General features: G+C 34.0%; 1 protein-coding gene and 2 long non-coding RNA genes across 3 annotated transcripts; 1 reads left to right on the top strand and 2 right to left on the bottom strand.

Annotated features, from left to right (window-relative positions):
• Positions 1 to 41: 41 nt before the first annotated feature.
• On the bottom strand, positions 42 to 5143 carry LOC132062041 (uncharacterized). Its single transcript, XM_059454693.1, has 11 exons — positions 4894 to 5143; positions 4088 to 4571; positions 3509 to 3802; positions 3173 to 3219; positions 2351 to 2645; positions 2073 to 2251; positions 1564 to 1966; positions 1288 to 1467; positions 1003 to 1181; positions 490 to 909; positions 42 to 346 (listed from the first exon to the last, which is right to left on the bottom strand). The coding sequence occupies exons 1-10, from the start codon at positions 4972 to 4974 to the stop codon at positions 544 to 546; spliced, it is 2508 nt and encodes an 835-aa protein (XP_059310676.1). The 5' UTR covers positions 4975 to 5143; the 3' UTR covers positions 42 to 346; positions 490 to 543.
• A 4466-nt stretch (positions 5144 to 9609) lies between these two features.
• Positions 9610 to 12166, top strand: LOC132062613 (uncharacterized). The gene is made up of 3 exons (XR_009416218.1): positions 9610 to 9766; positions 9875 to 11543; positions 11633 to 12166. It is a non-coding gene; the product is annotated as an uncharacterized LOC132062613 (long non-coding RNA).
• Positions 12167 to 13522: 1356 nt separating this feature from the next.
• LOC132062612 (uncharacterized) lies at positions 13523 to 17640 on the bottom strand. Its single transcript, XR_009416217.1, has 5 exons — positions 17305 to 17640; positions 16160 to 16354; positions 15687 to 16062; positions 14780 to 14810; positions 13523 to 14682 (listed from the first exon to the last, which is right to left on the bottom strand). It is a non-coding gene; the product is annotated as an uncharacterized LOC132062612 (long non-coding RNA).
• Positions 17641 to 17647: the final 7 nt, after the last annotated feature.

The following is a 17647-nucleotide window of genomic DNA, read 5'->3' as shown; positions in this document are numbered from 1 at the left end:
TGTCTTAACTCATAATTATGTCAAAGTTGGTTGATGAACATGCTCAACTCTTCACAAGAACTCAAGGATTACAAAATAAGAGAGACCATAAGTAAGAAACCACATAAACATTGTTAATTTCTTCCCTTTCAAAACATTGAGTTTGATGTACTAAACAAGTGAAACCGTCTTTACACACCCTTTAGCATCATGAAAGATAATGACATTGAACAAGAGTTTGGATCTACTAACGCCACTCAAAGACACAAACATCGCCTACTTTAGGTTATTGTCTAGCACAAACTCCTTCTAACCGGAACTCACCGTAGGTTATTGCGCACACTTCCAGAGCCTTCACCGTATTCTTCTGCAGAAATGCAAGCCAACATGACCACATTAAAACGATCAACAAAAAAAAAAAAAAAAAAAAATCTATAATGAATTCTACAAATTAAAGGTATGAACTTTCAGTATACATACAAACTTTAGAGTAAGCCATTCAATGATTACCTATGATTTTTGAAGTGAAATCATATGAATCTGCTTTCTTTTGCTTTTCAAGATTCAGTTCTTGCTGTGAACTATTTCTGGTTGAGAACATTGAACTGAATTTTCGGTTTTGATAATCTTGTTCTTACTAGCAGAAACCTCTGGCACTTCCCCATCTATCTTTTGACTTGGCATGCTCCCAGCTTCACGAAATATAGTGACATCTATAAAAAGCGGAGTGCCCCTAATCACTTCAAGTACACAAACATCACCTAATTTTAACTTATTTTCCAGCACGAATGCCTTCCAACCATCGAGAATTTCAGCTCTATATGTTCTCAGATGGCATTTGACAGACCAAGATCCCCTGCCTGGAACACGAAGCACTAAATTGTTGTAGTTCTCCCGCAAATATTTCCTAGCAAATGTGAACCGTATCCTCTGCCAAAACAGATGAACATAGTAGATTGAGTATAAGGGCATGGATTGAATAAGGATTAGATTGTTGGAAAGTCTATCAAGTTTATTGCCTACCAAATTGTAGGACCTGGAGATGTACGATGGTTGCATTAAACGTATAATGAATGGATTCTTAGATTTAAAAGCTTTTGCTCTTTGATATGCTATACTCCTTTCTTTGTCCATTACTATCTTGTTCTTGTCATTAACAATCTTGTCCTGTTGCTTGTGCATCCTGCAACTTTCTCCGCTTTCTTCAAATAGAAATTCAAAATCAATGTATTACAACTTAATTGTGAAGTAAATAGATGACAGGCTCTCAATTCTGTTCATATCAAAGCCAGTAAGCAAATTTCTTACTCATGGTCAATCTTGTGAAAGAAGACAAAGCTACATCTTGTTGCAACTTTTCCACCTTGATAGTTCTATCAATTGAAACATCAGTCTCTGCCTCCCCTTCGAGTCTTTTTCTTTTGCTACCCTGACAATTGCCGAGCCTCTCAACAGAATGCTCAATCCCAGTGCCTTCACCATGTTCTTCTGAAAAATTCAGGCCAATATAACCTTAGTGAAAACGACAAGTTAAATAGTAAACTAGATGCTAAAAAATTATGTTTATGAATTTGTCTTAATCACCTTTAATTTTTGAATTGGAACCATATGAAACTCCTCTCAGCTTTTTTAATTTTTTGGTCTGAACTACTTTGGGTTGAACAGAATTATCTGTTCCGATAATCTTGTTTTTACTAGCAGAAACCCCTGGCACTTCTCCAGCTATCTTTTGCATTGGTGTGCTCCCAGCTGCTGGAAATATGGTGACATCAATCAAGAGTGGAGTGCCCTTGATCACTTCAAAGATACAAACATCACCAATTTTTAACTCATTGTCCGCCGCGAATTCTCTCCAACCAGAATGGATTTTAGCATTAAATGATCCAAGAGTACATTTGACAGACCAAGTTCCCCTGCCAGGAACATGAAGCACTAAATCTCCCGAATTCTCCAGGAAATACTTCCTAGCAAATGTCGACGGTACAGACTGCCATAGGAGATGGCTCAGTAAATCAGTTTTAACGTTTTGCAGGATGGGATGAAGAAAGAGTAGAGCATTGGAAATTCCATAAAATATATATCTTGTAGTTTACCAGATCAGTTCGAAGGAAGACATATGACGGCCGCATAAAAATTCTAATCAACGGATTCTTAGATTTAAAAGCTTTTGCTCTTTGATAAGCTATACTCCTTTCCTTGTCCATTACTGTATTGTTCTTATCATTAAAAATCTTGGATTGTTGCTTGTGCATCCAACAAAGTTCTCCGCTTTCTTCAAAGAGAAATTCAAAATCATTGTGTTAATAACAAATGAATTTTAGTCATATACACACACAATGTAAAGATTGCTATAATATCATTGTAGTTTAACCTGTGAATCGTGATAGAATGTCAGTTATCATATTCTTACTTTGGCCCTTTTTGGTGAAAGAAGGTGAAGCTTCATCCTCTTGTCTTTTTCTTTTGCTGGCATGTCCTAACGAAGCATGGCCTATGTTTTTAACAGAATGCTCAACCATATCTGAAACTTTTGCTTTCACTTTGTAGCTTCTTGTCATTCCCTCTAGAATCTCAATCGAATCATCCGACTCACTGGTGCGTGTACCATGGGCAGCACCAGAGGCGGAGCCAGGATTCCAAGTTTGTGGGTTTGTGGGTTCGGGGTTCTAATTTTTTAAAGTTAATGGGTTCTTAATTAATAATTTGTACATATTTGACAAAAAATTTAATACAAATATATGGTTCGGACAAAAATTTTGGATTGGTAACGCATGACAGAAGGGCTAGCTCATACAATCAACTGAGCTACTAGATCCCTACATTTATTTGTAAAGGACTTCAAAACCAATTCTCTGTTTATTTTTGGTTTATCGCTTCAATAAACTTCGATTATGACCAATGCTCCATAGCTAAATAGGTGTAACAAATAAACATTAAAATTCTTTGTTAATACTTTCTTTGTCACATTTTATGTCTCACTTTTCTTTTTAATCTATTTCAATTTTTTTTTTAAACTATTCCATTTTATCCTTAATGCCAAGACTTTTTTGGGAACCTACTTGATACAAAAATTTATTCTTTTGTAAGAGAGATAACGTGAAAAGACATGTGAAACTTCACCACCACTAATTTAAAAGGATAATATTGATATTTGTAATGGATACACTTGTCATTATTAACATTTTTATTTTACAATGGAACAAAATGAGTAACTTAAAGCACTGTGAGGATATCCAATTTCTGTTGATTCAAATTAAATTAGTGACGTTAAATGGGAATGACCTATAATATGGTTAAGGCTTATCATAAAATTTATTTTATATCACTTTAATTTTATTTAACGTGAAATAGTAGGTTAGTTACCAATTTTACCAAGTTACTACTATTTAATGCTCATCATAAAGGTTTGCTTACAATTACCAAACAATATTTGCTTACATAGAACTTAAACTCTTAGTAAGTTATCATGTAATAAGATGACTGATTCTAACTTCAGCTCATAGCAAATAAGAGCAGATAAAATACTTACTTTGGCCCTTTCTTGAGAAAGAAGGTGAAGCTACATCCCCTGGCAACTCCTCAACCTCCATTCTTTTGAAGTGCATATCAACAGAAACATTGTTCTCTTCATCGCCTTCTCGTCCTTTTCTTTTGCTGGACCCTCCTGATGAACAATGGGCTATGACCTCGACAGAATCCTCAACCGCAACCGGAATTTTCTCTTTCCGTCTGTGGCTTCTTGGGATACCCTCTAAGATTACTAAAGAATCATCGGACTCGGTGGTGCGTGTATCATGGGCAGAGCGGCGTGGATAGCCAATTTCTGACGCACTCAAATCAAATAAGTGACATTAAAATGGAAATGACCTGTAATATAATTAATGCTTATCATAGATTTATTACAATATCACTTTAGTTTAGTTTAAAACTAATAGTAGGTTAGTTACTATTTTTACCAAGTTAATGCTCTTATCTAAAGATTTGCTTAAACTTACCTAATAAAGAGTCTCTGCATAGAATTTACACTCTTACGAAACTAGTAGCATTTAACAAGACGACTAATATTCTCAGTTCAGTTCATAGCCAGTACCACAGATAGATCACTCACTTTGGCTCTTTTTCGTGGACGAAGGTGAAGCTACTCCCTCTTGCAACATATCAACTGAAACACGTTTTCTTTTGTTGGCCTTTCCTAATAAACAATGGCCTACGTTTTCAACAGAATTTTCAACCATATCTGAACTTTTCGTTTTCGCTTTGTGGCTTCTTGGGATACCCTCTGGGATCTCTACAGAATCATCTGACTCAGTAGTGTGTGTACCATGGGGAGCACCGCAAGGATATTCAATTTCTGATGCACTCATATCAAATATGGTGACGTTAAAATGGGAATGGCCATTGTATCCGAACATCAAAAAGTGGCCACATTTTACTGAATAATAGTCAATGAAATCTTGCCATCCTTTTGTTAGCCAACTTTGGCCTTCAGACTTAACAACTTCAACCTTCCATACTTCTCCACTAGGAACCTCAAGACGTGCGGGGCTTTGCATGTTGTTGTAATATCTACTGGCAAAATCTTGTGGAATTCTCTGCAATTCAGAGGCGGATTCAAGATTTATTTTTATCAGTTCAAGATTTATAGTTCTTTGAGAATATTGGTTCAGAACATAATAATCTTAGTAAATTTTTAAGATTTACACACTCAAACACACACACACACATATACACCACTATCATCGGTTCAACGTATCACATACACACACATACAACTACTACTACTACCACTATGCCTCAACCCCAACCAACACACACATACGTAATAAAAAATTCAAACCCGTTATCACAAATGCTGAGGAAGCAAAATAAAAGGGGTAAAAAGAAGAGGGAGAAATGAAAGTAAGTAGTACTTACTAGACGACTGCATTCATGTGGAGAAAGTATTATCTTGTAGAATTTGGGTTGAGAAATAGCAGTGAGATGGTTAGTTGCCATGTTTGATCTCTATTCCAGTTGATCAGAATGGTTTATGATATTGCAGCAGCCATAGTAGTTTAATTCATCGTTTCTTCAATGGTTAATAAACTAAGAAGGTGAAAAAGCGTTAGGTAAATAAACACATTATTATGCTCATTAATGAGATTGATTAATGGCAAAAATTTATTCAGACTCTATATTTTTATGATTAAGCATATAAGCTGAGGTGAAAAGTAAAATAAATAACTATTCTCTTTATTTCAAAATAAAAGAATTTTTGAGGCGTGGGCACACCCCTCAAGACAATTAATTAAAGACATAAATTTAAAGGAAATTTGTCAATACATTTTGCTTCTTTCCAAGTTTTTCTTAAAACAAGAAATAATCAATCACGTGGATGTCCAAGGGATCGAGCTGGGAAATAAATCTATAAGTGGCTTTTGGCTTTTCTAATTTCCTTACATGCAGTCGACCCGTCTAACTATAACGTTCATTTTCATGTATATACAACTTATATGTATAATGTATTACTATTCGATCGTTTGTATTTCGTGCATATTGTTTATTTTATTTTTTCAAGTTAACAAATTAGGCTAATTCCTATATAGTACTTGACTTTTTAGTGTAAAAAGTTACTCCGTTTTAGTTGTACAGTATGTACTTATATTTTCTTTAAGAAATATTAATTAGACTACACGTATTTCAATGAATTTGAAAAATGACTACTTAATGATAATGATAATATTGAAAAAAAGAACTAATTCTCTTTTGCTTTACTTAATTAGATAGGTAAGAGGAAAAATCTGTTTTTATTATGAGTAGATTGAAGTTTCATGCATTGAGCTGGGGTGGCCTATGGATAATTTATTGCCTTGCTTTACGAAAACAGATTTTTCGGACACTTCGTATCACGAGTGTGGAGTAATCTTAAATGAACCCACTAAGTAGGCGTTTGGCCAAAAAAAAAAAAAAAATCACTTAATTTGAAATTTTGAAGTTGGAGTTGAAGCTAGAGTTGCGTCAGCTATAGTTTTTCACAAAGAATATTTGGTTTGTTTGAATGTACCGAAAATGAAAAAAGTAAAAAGAAAAATGAAAACATGATTTTATGTGTTTTTTAAATTCCAAATACAACTTCAAGTTGTATTTGGAATTTTCATGGCCAAAGATGATTTTCAAATAAAGTGAAAAGAAATTCGAGAAGATTTACACACACACACACACACACATATATATATATATATATATATATATATATATATATATATATATATAAACAATTAGTATTGATTAAAAAGTGTAAAGGTTAATTAGTAAAACAACAATTTTTTATTTATGATTTCTCAAAATGAGAGTAAAGGGGAAATGTGACCGCTAATATAAAATGAAGGAGTATTTTCTAAAACTATCCTTCCTTCTAATTGGTCTTTCAAATCCCAATGTTGACTATTTCTACTTTTATGAAAAGTTTGGAAAAAGCAAACGGATAATTTATCAAATGATCTTTTTATTAGAGTAATTAATTAATTTTCTTAAAGATTGTATCACACCTCAAAAATTCATTAATGTTTACTGGATGAAGTACTAAATTACTTTTCTTTAAAAATGCATGAATACCAAGAAGAATCATTACTATATCTTTGAAATAGTGCAGTGTGCCTAGCCGAAATACTGTCGCTATAAGTCTAAATTGAATTACACATTCTCCTCCTTCATTTGAAGCTTAAACACTTCACATTAGTACTCTCACTCATGGGCTGTATATGTAGCTAATTGGAAACAGATTTTTAAGCATATTATTTATATAAACAGTGAAATTTTGTTATTTTACACTACATCTTCCTCATTTTATTTGTCTTACCACATTCAATGTAGATAATAGTTTTAGGATAAGTTGATTCTAGGATAAAACAACAAAAGATAAAGCTGCCCTTCTCCAAAATCCTCTTGAAGTCGATGTTAAAATTGGAAAGAAAATTTTTATATAACCAGCTCGAGACACATTGTTTATTATATATATACCTCGGTATATTCCTTTTTAATCCAATAAATCAAACATATATTTAAAGAGCATACGTATCAAATCTTAGTACTTATTATTTAATTCCCGTATTATAATCTCAACTTAACTTATTTTCGGACCAAACAATCCATTTTAGCTTATATACACATTGATAATTTAAAGAAACTTTTATACTATCATGTCACCCAAAAATAGTATGGAAACTTTCAAAAAAATAAAACTGAAATTTCTTATCTTAAAATAAGAAAATACAATAAACAAATGGGATTGAAAACGGTGAGAGAATTTTACATTATCGATGCATAAAAGTTAAATACTTCAATTATCTCTTTCCCAGATTATGTTCTTTTATTATCAAACACCATAAATTATAAGAAGCAATTAGGAAAGAATTATGGTGTTAACACCAACAAATTCATTTAAATTATTGTTATTGGAATATATTACAATCTGAATGTAGATACAAATAATGCCAAACAAGAATTGAGATCAAACAACAATCAACTCACTTTAGTTGGTTCTACTTTTTAGGTAACTTATGACTTTTGCTATACACGTGCAACATCATTAATTATGTTCATTAATCCCCCACGCAAACTTGCCAACCCAGACTGCCAATCAAAGAAACTTGTCACTGTTTTATATATGATCACACTTCTATTTTTCATGCAGTGAGAACAATTTGACCAAGACGTACATCGATTTGAATATGGGATCTGCTCATTATTCTATTTTTTTGGGCATATAATAAAAGATATATTTTAGTTGATTCATTTTCAGCTTAGCTTCATATTTTACTCTATACTACTCGAAATTGAGAAAATTTGCCCACTATATATTAGCCTTTAGTTTTGTTCTTATTCCATCGCTAGGAAAAAGTCTTGTGTTTGCCTTCAGCCAGTAACGAACCTTTAGTCTGAGGGATATTGCAGTCAAGAGTTGAGGGCAGATGTATACTTTTTTGCTCGAAAAAACTTGAATACGTGGAGTTCATTCATTTCACTGTGGAGCTCTAACTCTTGATATAACAAAGGCAAATACAAGACGATTTTCTAATAACAAGGGTATAGATGCATCAAAAAGTGAAATAGAAGGGTGAACAATTTGAGTTAGAAGCTTGAATGGTCACTCAACTTTGGATAATTGACCACCATATAAGTCACTCAACTTTCATTTGTCTTCCAAAAGTCACTCAACTTTGAGTTATAAGCTTGTATGGTCACTCAACTTTGGGTAATTGGCCACCATAGTTGCTCAACTTTGTTTTGTATTTCAAAAGTCACTTAATTTTGTCTAGTTAGCTGCAATGTTCATTTTAGCTGTAAATATAATTTCTAGTACCTATTTAATGACGTGGCAACTATAAAATTTTACAAAAAAATGTTTAGGATCAAATTCATCATAATTAGCGCATATAACACTAAATTTTAGAATATTATTCATCGTGAATACATAAAAATAATGAACATATAAATACATACTTATACAAGATGTCTCAAGTAATTTGTAACCCATAAATAATAAAAGAATTTATTCTAAGAATATATATTTAAAATTCTATAAAATTAAGCAACTGAGTTAAATTTGGTTTTAACCGCACAATTACAGTTGCATATTTTAGATGCTAGGGTTTATTTTCGATTTATTGGCTCAGCTGTTTAATTTAAAAGAAATTTTTATTCTTAGAATAAAATCTTTTGTTATTTATGCCTTACAATATTACTTGAGACATCTCGAATAAGTATATATTTATATGCATAAACTATGTATTAATGATGAATAATATTCTAAAATTTAGCATTATATGCTCTAATTAATTAGTTTACTTATCTGTTACACTCCCTCCATTCCATAATAAGTGGTTTTTTAAGCTCATGCACACCCCTTAAGAAATTGCTCACTCCTAAAAATGTAAGAGTGTTTTTACTAACTTACCCCTATTCAAGATTTACTACTTTCTAAAAAAATAAAAAGTAGTTAATGAATCTTGACTATTTAAATAAGGGTAATCTTGGAGGAATATAATCTGCCCAAAATCTTTTTGAAATTCTAAAGCACCACTTATTTTGGAAAAAATTAAAATGCCTAAAACACTACTTATTATGGAATGGAGGGAGTAGTTTTTTTTAATATTGTGTTTACGTTACTTTTTCAATCTAAATTTTATATGTTCATTAATTTTATGTATTAGTGATGAATAATACTTAGTATTATATGCACTAATTATAATGAATTGGATCCTAAATAAATTTACATATTAATTTTAATTTTTAAAAAAATATTTTTTACCAAAAATTTATAGCTGCCACGTCATTAAATAGGTATCAGAAATTATATTTTCGGGTAAAATGACCATTGAAGATAACTAGTCAAAGTTGAGCTACTTTTGAAAGACAAATCAAAATTGAGTGACTATGATGACCAATTATCCAAGTTGAATCACCATTCAAGCTTCTAACCCAAAGTTGAGTGACTTTTGGAAGACAAAATAAAGTTAAGTGACTATGGTGGCAAATTACCAAAATGAGCATTGAAGCTTCGAACTCTGAACAATTTCAATCAGTACATAAGCAAATTGAACCTTGTCTACTGATATATATTCTAACCATATTACTTGTTTCATGAAGAAAAGGAGTAAGAGAAATATACTTACAAATATATGACAGTAACAGTGAGCCATCAACATCTTGGATCCTCTTCTTCTCATTTCTCAAAATGCAAGTAGATCCCAACAAGCATCCCTCATTCTGTAAACTTTTATTTAAAGAAGGTTTTATGGATAAAATAGTAAGTTAATTTCTCTGTATACTTTTTTTTTTTTTTTTCATTTTGGTTCTTAAGGTCTAAATCTTCTGCCAACTGAGTTTTGCTAAACTTGCAATTTTGATTTTTAAGCTAATGCCACCTGCATTCATCAAAGAACACAAGAAAATGTTAGCCAAGACATGTTTACTAAAAACAAATGCAGCTGAAGGAATGTTGTGGGAAGCAAATATAGTGAAGGAAAAGTCCTATTTCTTCTTATGTGGAAAAGAGTGGCCACAATTTGTGATGCATCATAAACTGGTGTTAGGGGACATATTGCTCTTTTTTCTCATTGATAAGTCAATGTTCCAAGTCCTGGTCTACACCCAAAAAAGTCATATAAATGATTGTAGGGGGCAAATATTAGAGGAACTCAGCAGTTCTTCAGAAGAGCAACAAGACAATGGATTTGGACCTTCAAGAAGATCTAAAAGAATTAAAACAGAGCCAAAAGAATTCCCAGATGATGTTTATCTTTTTATGATATTGGTTACTACATTGTTCTGTACATTTGCTATTTTGTTGTCTCTTTTCTTTCCTACATCCCTGCATCGGTTACATTCCTTTTGAGCCGAGGGTCTATAAACAGCCTCTCTGCCCCGCAAAGATAGAGGTAAGGTTTGCGTATAATACATCCTACCTTCCCCAAACTCCACTTGTGGAATTACACTGGGTATGTTGTTGTTGTATATCTTTTTATGCATTTTGGGTTATTTCATTGTTTTCAATTAATCAGCTATAGATGCATGAGTACAGCATGCAGAATTAATATAATACGAGTATAGAGTTTATTGTCAAAACACACACACTATCAAATTTTTGCGAGTTTTACACCCCAACTATTTGTTGTTCCATTTTCCGACTTGTACTATCACCATCTATTTCCTTTCCTACCTGAACTTTCACCATTTATGTATTAAAACACACCTAGTTGAATAGCGAGTTTTACACCCCAACTATTTGTTGTTCCATTTTCCGACTTGTACTATCACCATCTATTTCCTTTCCTACCTGAACTTTCACCATTTATGTATTAAAACACACCTAGTTGAATAGCTAGTAATAGTTCAGGTAGGAAAAAGGAACAATTGTTAGTTGGCCTAGCCAGTTTCAAGATGTGCTTTCGTACATAGATGGTGATAGTTCGGTACGAAAAAGGAATAACTGATAATTGGGGTGTGACCCTCATGAAAAAGTGATCGTTTTGTTATGTCTTTGACCATTATCTCTAAAATAAATAAACACAATGAAAACAAATGATTTTACATATAGGTCATGAAAATCCTACCGCCGCCACTGAATTTACACGAGGGTATAACATGTAAGCGTGAGATCCTTAATTTTGCCTTTAAAAGTGTACTCCATTTAGTATGAGTTGAAGTTTTTAACTACTTATACACTGATAGTATCAAAGGAATTTTTCACTATTACATTACTAAGAAAATATTTTCAGGTAATCATTCATAATATATAATATGAGATTAGTAATCTGAAAGCAGAGTGTGTTACGTACATTAATTATACACCAGGTTAAAATTAACTTATAGTGTAAAATTCTTTACATTGTTAGTTATCTAAATTAGATGCCCTGATCAGTACTGAACATTATGAGAGAAAGACAGGTGTTGTAAAGAACGAGGAAGCAGAGAGTGAAAGTGAAGAAAATGGTCCAAAGAAGATCAGATTCAATGTGGTGAATTTAAGCAATAAAGATCCATACTACAAAGTCGTTATAAGAAAATCACACTCAACTTATATGGTAAGGTTGACTAATCCTGTTTTTTTTCTTTGATTAAATTCCCCGTTATGTTGATTTTTACGTGTTCACTATTTGATCAATATGTTCAGACTATACCAATTAGCTTCGCCAGACGGACTAGTATATTTAACATGAAGAGAATGACACTGGTTAATGAAAAGGGGAAGGAGTGGCGGGTGGATATAGTACATGATCATGGCGGTGGTGTTCGCATAAGAGAAGGATGGGCTGCATTTCGAAAAGATAACAATATATCCTATGGTGAAACTTACATCTTCAAGTTGATTCGGGGAAATGATGGTAGAAAAGTGTTACAAGTTCAAAAAATTCCCAGACCCCATTCGTTGTGATAGCTTTGTTACTGGTCTGAGTAACACAGAATGCTGCAGAGGTCTGCCTAAAGGTGAAGCGCTCTTTTTGCAATATGTACATGTATTATACTTGGTTTCTTTTGGTCTCGTTTTGGTGTATGTAAAAAGAACATCGCAATCTTTTGGCTATTTGTGGAGTAACTGCTAGCCCGGGGCAATGTTGGTCGAATTGTTGTATGATATGATCATCTTTGGACCTTTGGTATCTTGCGTGTCAATTATGTTGAATATCACGTTTTGATTTTGTGTCTGGTCTTGAAAGAATTACCGCAACTTTTTATTTAGTCTTTGATCTTGAAAGTATGGAAAATTCATCTACAATAGAAAGCTACCCATACAAGATAAATCAACACGAATCAAACTTGTTTTGAAGAAACCTCATAAGGAAAATTATTTTTTACTTGAAAGATGCAAGATCGATATGCTCAAAGCTTGGTAACTTTTTTCTGGTAGCAAGAACTGTTGCAGGAACCAAAGCACAACAACACAATAGCCCCGAAGGGTTGTAATCCTGTTTAATGGTTAAGCCCGGCAATTGAACTTGAAGATTCTAGCAAACTTTATTGCAGTGCATGCTATCTCCATTCCCAATTTGCACCCTGAATGCTGGAATAATTTATAGTACTGAAATTTCATGCTCATCAATGATGGATTTAGACCCAAAATTGTGTTTAGACCGGCTATCCACATGTGTTAATACCTGTCACAGGTTGATTTTGCCCTGAAACTTCATTCTAGAGCCAACTGCGCGTCCCAAAATGGCATGGAAAGAATTACAGGGATGCCACACTCGGCGCTAACATCATCTAGTTGCTCACCGTTTGTAATCTCCAATAGAGACAAACCCATAGTTTTGCATTTGTGATCAGGTACAAATTTCTCATGGCAAAGAAAACAGAGTCCGTGGCCATAAGATTCTTCCTCTCAGTTTCCCATGTTCCTGTTTCCAAAGGTTGGCTCGTGGCTAGGTGGAAGCGCTATCGAGAATTTTGATTTACAGATGAAGTAGTATAGCTTTGTTCATTTTTAATATTTGGTATGACTTATACCCTAATTTATTTTCAAGTTCAAGAACTAAACTGTATTAGTGTAAGCTGTTTTTGGCTTGTGAATCCAAACATCAGATTTAAGTCCTTTTAATCCACTCAAGAACACGCCTAAGAGACAGTGATCTGGCCAATTTGCGACTTTAGATGAACACTTCGCAATTTGTGGCCAAATGTTTGTCAGAGATGTGGAACTCTGCAGGACCATAAGTTTCATGCAACACTTTAACAAACTCTTCTCAGATCAAGAGCGTCTCTCTCTCAAGTTCGATATTTACCAGGACACTCTTATGCATCTATATAATTCAATCAACCACACAACTATGTCCCAATCAATAAATAGTTGAATTGGTCATTTGTACCCTTTATATCATTCTTCTATATTAGGATGCAATTCATCACAATGCCAACTAACTCATTTCTTAAGGCAAACTAAGGATTTAATTCCACTTGTTGTTCCGGTTCCACCACCTGCATATGGAACAGGAAAACAGGAAGCTAGACCAGCTCCGACAGAGAGCAACGATAGTATAACCAACAAATTAGACAATTAATAAGAGACTGATTAGATGGTAATCCAAATATAACTAGTTAGAAGGACAAATGCCTTGCTGAGTTATCATTAAGCAGCATTCAAATAAAAAGAACATAAAACTACTGTGCTGGAAAAGTAGCTGCTCTGAGTTCATCTTTAACCCCCAAAAGTAGAAACAAAAAGTTGCAAGTATTACACGAGCTTCCTCACCTATTTCCAAAATCCAGTAAGAACTTCTTCATCAACCCCGGACAATGACCTGTCAGATCCTAGGCAAATTCAGCAGCCATTCGCTTGTTATAAGCATGTATGATCTTTACACACCCGACCATCCTTTTTCATGCCTCGTCTATGCAAGGAGCTTTCTCAGCATCTGAGAACTGTCTCCACTTTTCTCCAGCAGCTATACCAACAGTGAAAACTTATTTGTTGTTAGGATGCTCCTTCATGTACTGCTTCCTAAACTCCTCATAGAAACCAAGGTAAGCACTTATGGGCTTAGGATCCTTTGGTTGCTTCCGTCCTCTCTTGACAATTGCCGGCCTCTTAGGTTTGTCAGAATTCTTGACATGATCTTTTAGTCCTGGAGCTGTCTTCTCCACGCCGAGCATGTTATCAACTTTGGAATCAGATTTATCTCCTCCTCTCATGATGAAACCTTTAGGTGTTGAGAAAATGAACGAGCGAAATAAAAGAAAGAGATATGTCCTAGCTTTGTTATGGTGAGTGTACATTGACTGAAAGGGAAGTAATGAGAAGGGACTCAAAGTGGATCTCATACTTACACAGTCATGAATCATGATGATATACATACAAGTCTCTAACTAAACCAATCCAGAGGCTATTACAGATGCAAACTTAATACAAAGTGTTAGGACTTAATTATTAATGAAATCTTTTACTTTAAAAAACGTATTAGGACTTAATCCCAATTTGTCAGTATGCTTCATTTGTTTTCATTGAGGTCTGTCATTGCCATCAATAGATAAACTGAAAAAATTAAAATATACAAAATGTTTAAAGTGGATTGAAGTTATCTGACTCTGCGTAGCGTGGGTTTTCTCCATATCTGGAGCCACTGGATGGATCAGCGCTTTCTTCCTGATCAATCATGTCCCTCATTACACCAGTGACTGTAGCATTCACCTCTGCTTTCCTATGCATCAAATCCACACTAAAATGGCTACCTGAAATATCTCCAGCTACAGAGTCACCAAACAAGAAAGCAATACCATTAACTTTTTGACTATCAAGCATTTTGAGAGTTTCATAAGCTATGTTTACCTAATTCCCAGATGATATCAGATAAAGTTTTCTGCATTTTGGAGAGTGCATAAACCCCTGATTAGTGAGAAAAGTTCATATATATTTAATGCAACAGCAAGATATTGCTTAGAGAGTTAATATCCACTTCTTTCAGAATATTTACTACTGCAGCATGAATTTCTTCTTTGCTGGGGTCTGCCTTTCTACTTCTCCCTTTTCATATTCCAGTAAAATTTTGATCAGTAGAAAGAATGAGATTAATAAGGATTCAGTGTTGTTCTATGAGAATTAACTCGTACATTCATCCCTGGAATCCTAAATATTAGCTGCATATTTGGAGGTGGATATTGAGTTGTCAGGAGAGGTAGTGGGAAAACAACTCTTATTAGTGCCTTGGTAGAGCTAAGTCTAGGAATGATCATAATAGCTAGATATCCTAAATATTTAGACAATCATCTTTCAACCTTCGATCTTCTTTATCGATCATTTCACACTTTCTAATGGGACTGTCAGATAACTCGGGGAAATCAGTTTTCTTTTCGAGTAGTCTTGCACCCAGAATATCAATGAATGAGGTGATATGCAATTCAACCGTGATGTAGTGAACAAACGATCTCACAGACTTTCTGGTTCAACAGAGATAAGTTTTGCTTATGTCAAAACATGAAACAAGGCAAATCTCAAAGGTACCGCCAGTTCAATCTTTTTGGAGACGGAAATGGATGTGTTGCATGGTCCAATTCTTTATCATTAAACTTAAAAGTCTATTTTTGCGAGTTAGTTAAATGGGGAGAAAAGTTCAACACCAGTACTGTAATTATCTCGTAAAGACTATTTACATTGTAGTATGTCACGATTCTCATGCATCTATAGATAATAACTTAAGACAATCAAATTTACCAACTGTATAAAGAGATGATGTTACCTGATTGCAAATAGCATGGACTTTCCCCATCACAGGCTGGGTCAATCCTTTCTTCCTTAGCATCTTGATGGTTGGATGTCTTCCTTCTTCTGAGCTGAGTTCCTCAAAAACTTGACGCCCAAGAAGGCTTCCACAAATCCTTGTTGTAGGGCAGAACTTGGAACACTTTTACCAATAAGTAAGAAGACTAAGAGATCACCAAGCTCCAGTTTGTTATACGCGACAAACTGTGGCCAGTCTCCTTCACAGATGAAGTAATTAGACCCCTCCTTTACTATCTTTACTGTCCAAGACATCCCTTCATCTGTTTTCATTATGCAAATCTTCGCCAACATCTTCTTGTGCTCTCTGATAAAATTAAAGAGGGCGGAATTTTCTAACAAAACAAAGTCTTAAGTTTAGAAAAACTAAATTTAGACTTCAAAACCAAAAGGCAAAAGTGAAGAAGAATAACGAGAAACTAAAAAACTTACTATTTTATCCATAAAACCCTCTTCCGATAAAAGCTTATACAATGATGGGTGCTTGTTGGTATCCAGGAGCATGTTGAGAATAGAAATGGCAATCAGAAACGGGGGGAAGAAACTAAAACGCTTGTTACTCAAGATCGCCAAGAGAATGCCACTCCCAAAATTCTTGAATTTGCATCATTACTTTTTCACCAACTACTGCAAAGCACAAAAGAAGAACTGATTAGTCATACAAATATTGGCAAGAGAATGCCCTTTGCGGGAAAAATCTTTGTATTCAAATAGTACAAAAAGGAATTTTTTTGGTTATATAATTAGTTGAATCCCCTTAACAAAAGAGAGATCCTATTTAGTGGCCAAAGCCCGAAGGGATTCAAACATTGTCTTGATGGAATTCTATTAATCACCAAATTAGCTTAGTACACCACAGTTAGTCCAACTCAGGCTACTGTCTCAAAGAAATTAAGAAAAACTTTACAAAAACTATGGAAAACTAGAGTAGTATAGAAGCTCGAGTATCTTCAATAATTACATTTTACACCGTCAAAACCAAAAGAAGAATTCCCAGACTGTGCCAGGGGTAGTAATTTTAGCTAGCGTTTGGACATAGATTTGGTTGAAACTTGAAAAAAAGAGCTGTTGAAGTTGTGAATATGTGTTTGGACATGCATTTGACTTGAAAGAAAGTTGAAGTTTTGCAAATTGCAAGTGGAAGAAAAGTCTTTCACCCAAAAACTGGCCCAAACTAATTTTTGGAACTTGAAATTTCTCTTCAAAATATTTCAAAAACTGGTCAAATTCCATGAACAAACAATGTTTTCAATTTTTTGAAAAAAAATCTATGTCCAGACCTCTCTCTTTACTGATGAAGCTTTTGTCGTAGCCAGCTATTCTTTTTGTATATCTAAGATGATTCAGAGGCTAAGAAGCCAATAATAATCAGACGATTCATCGTAACTGTTGCAAATACACATACATATGTTTCCACGCTACAACACCCATGAAATTAAATCATACGCTGCTATAAAATTTTACAATGAAAGATGCGTACTGAAGCAAGCTACAACGCAAGGACAAGAAACAAAAATGTAAAGAAACAGAAACAATATGACAGAAATTAAAGACAGCATTGCATGGAACTCACTCACCTATAAAAGCTCAAGACCATGGAAAGAAGAGTAGAACCTTCAGGAAAAACCAAATGAAAGAAGGAAGTATAGTAAGTTAAGGAAATATATACACCGGGGACAAAGATGAAAGAGAGAGAAGATGGGACAATTCTTGACAAAGATTAAGTCACGTAGCCCTTAGACTTTTGCTTTATATCGAGAGCACAAGGCTATGAATATTTTCTTTACCAATGTTGCCTTTGTAATCTGTACGATGACCACTCATGACAGTGGAACACTAACTGTTCTGCGATCTATCACCTCCAACTATATTGACTTTTCTCTCGTCTGTTCCTTTTCTCTTTTTTAAGCTTCTTATTTC

The sequence above is a fragment of the Lycium ferocissimum genome, chromosome 7 (genome assembly GCF_029784015.1).
Source record: "Lycium ferocissimum isolate CSIRO_LF1 chromosome 7, AGI_CSIRO_Lferr_CH_V1, whole genome shotgun sequence".
Classification (NCBI taxonomy): domain Eukaryota; kingdom Viridiplantae; phylum Streptophyta; class Magnoliopsida; order Solanales; family Solanaceae; genus Lycium; species Lycium ferocissimum.
This window is presented reverse-complemented; position numbering and strand designations above follow the sequence as displayed.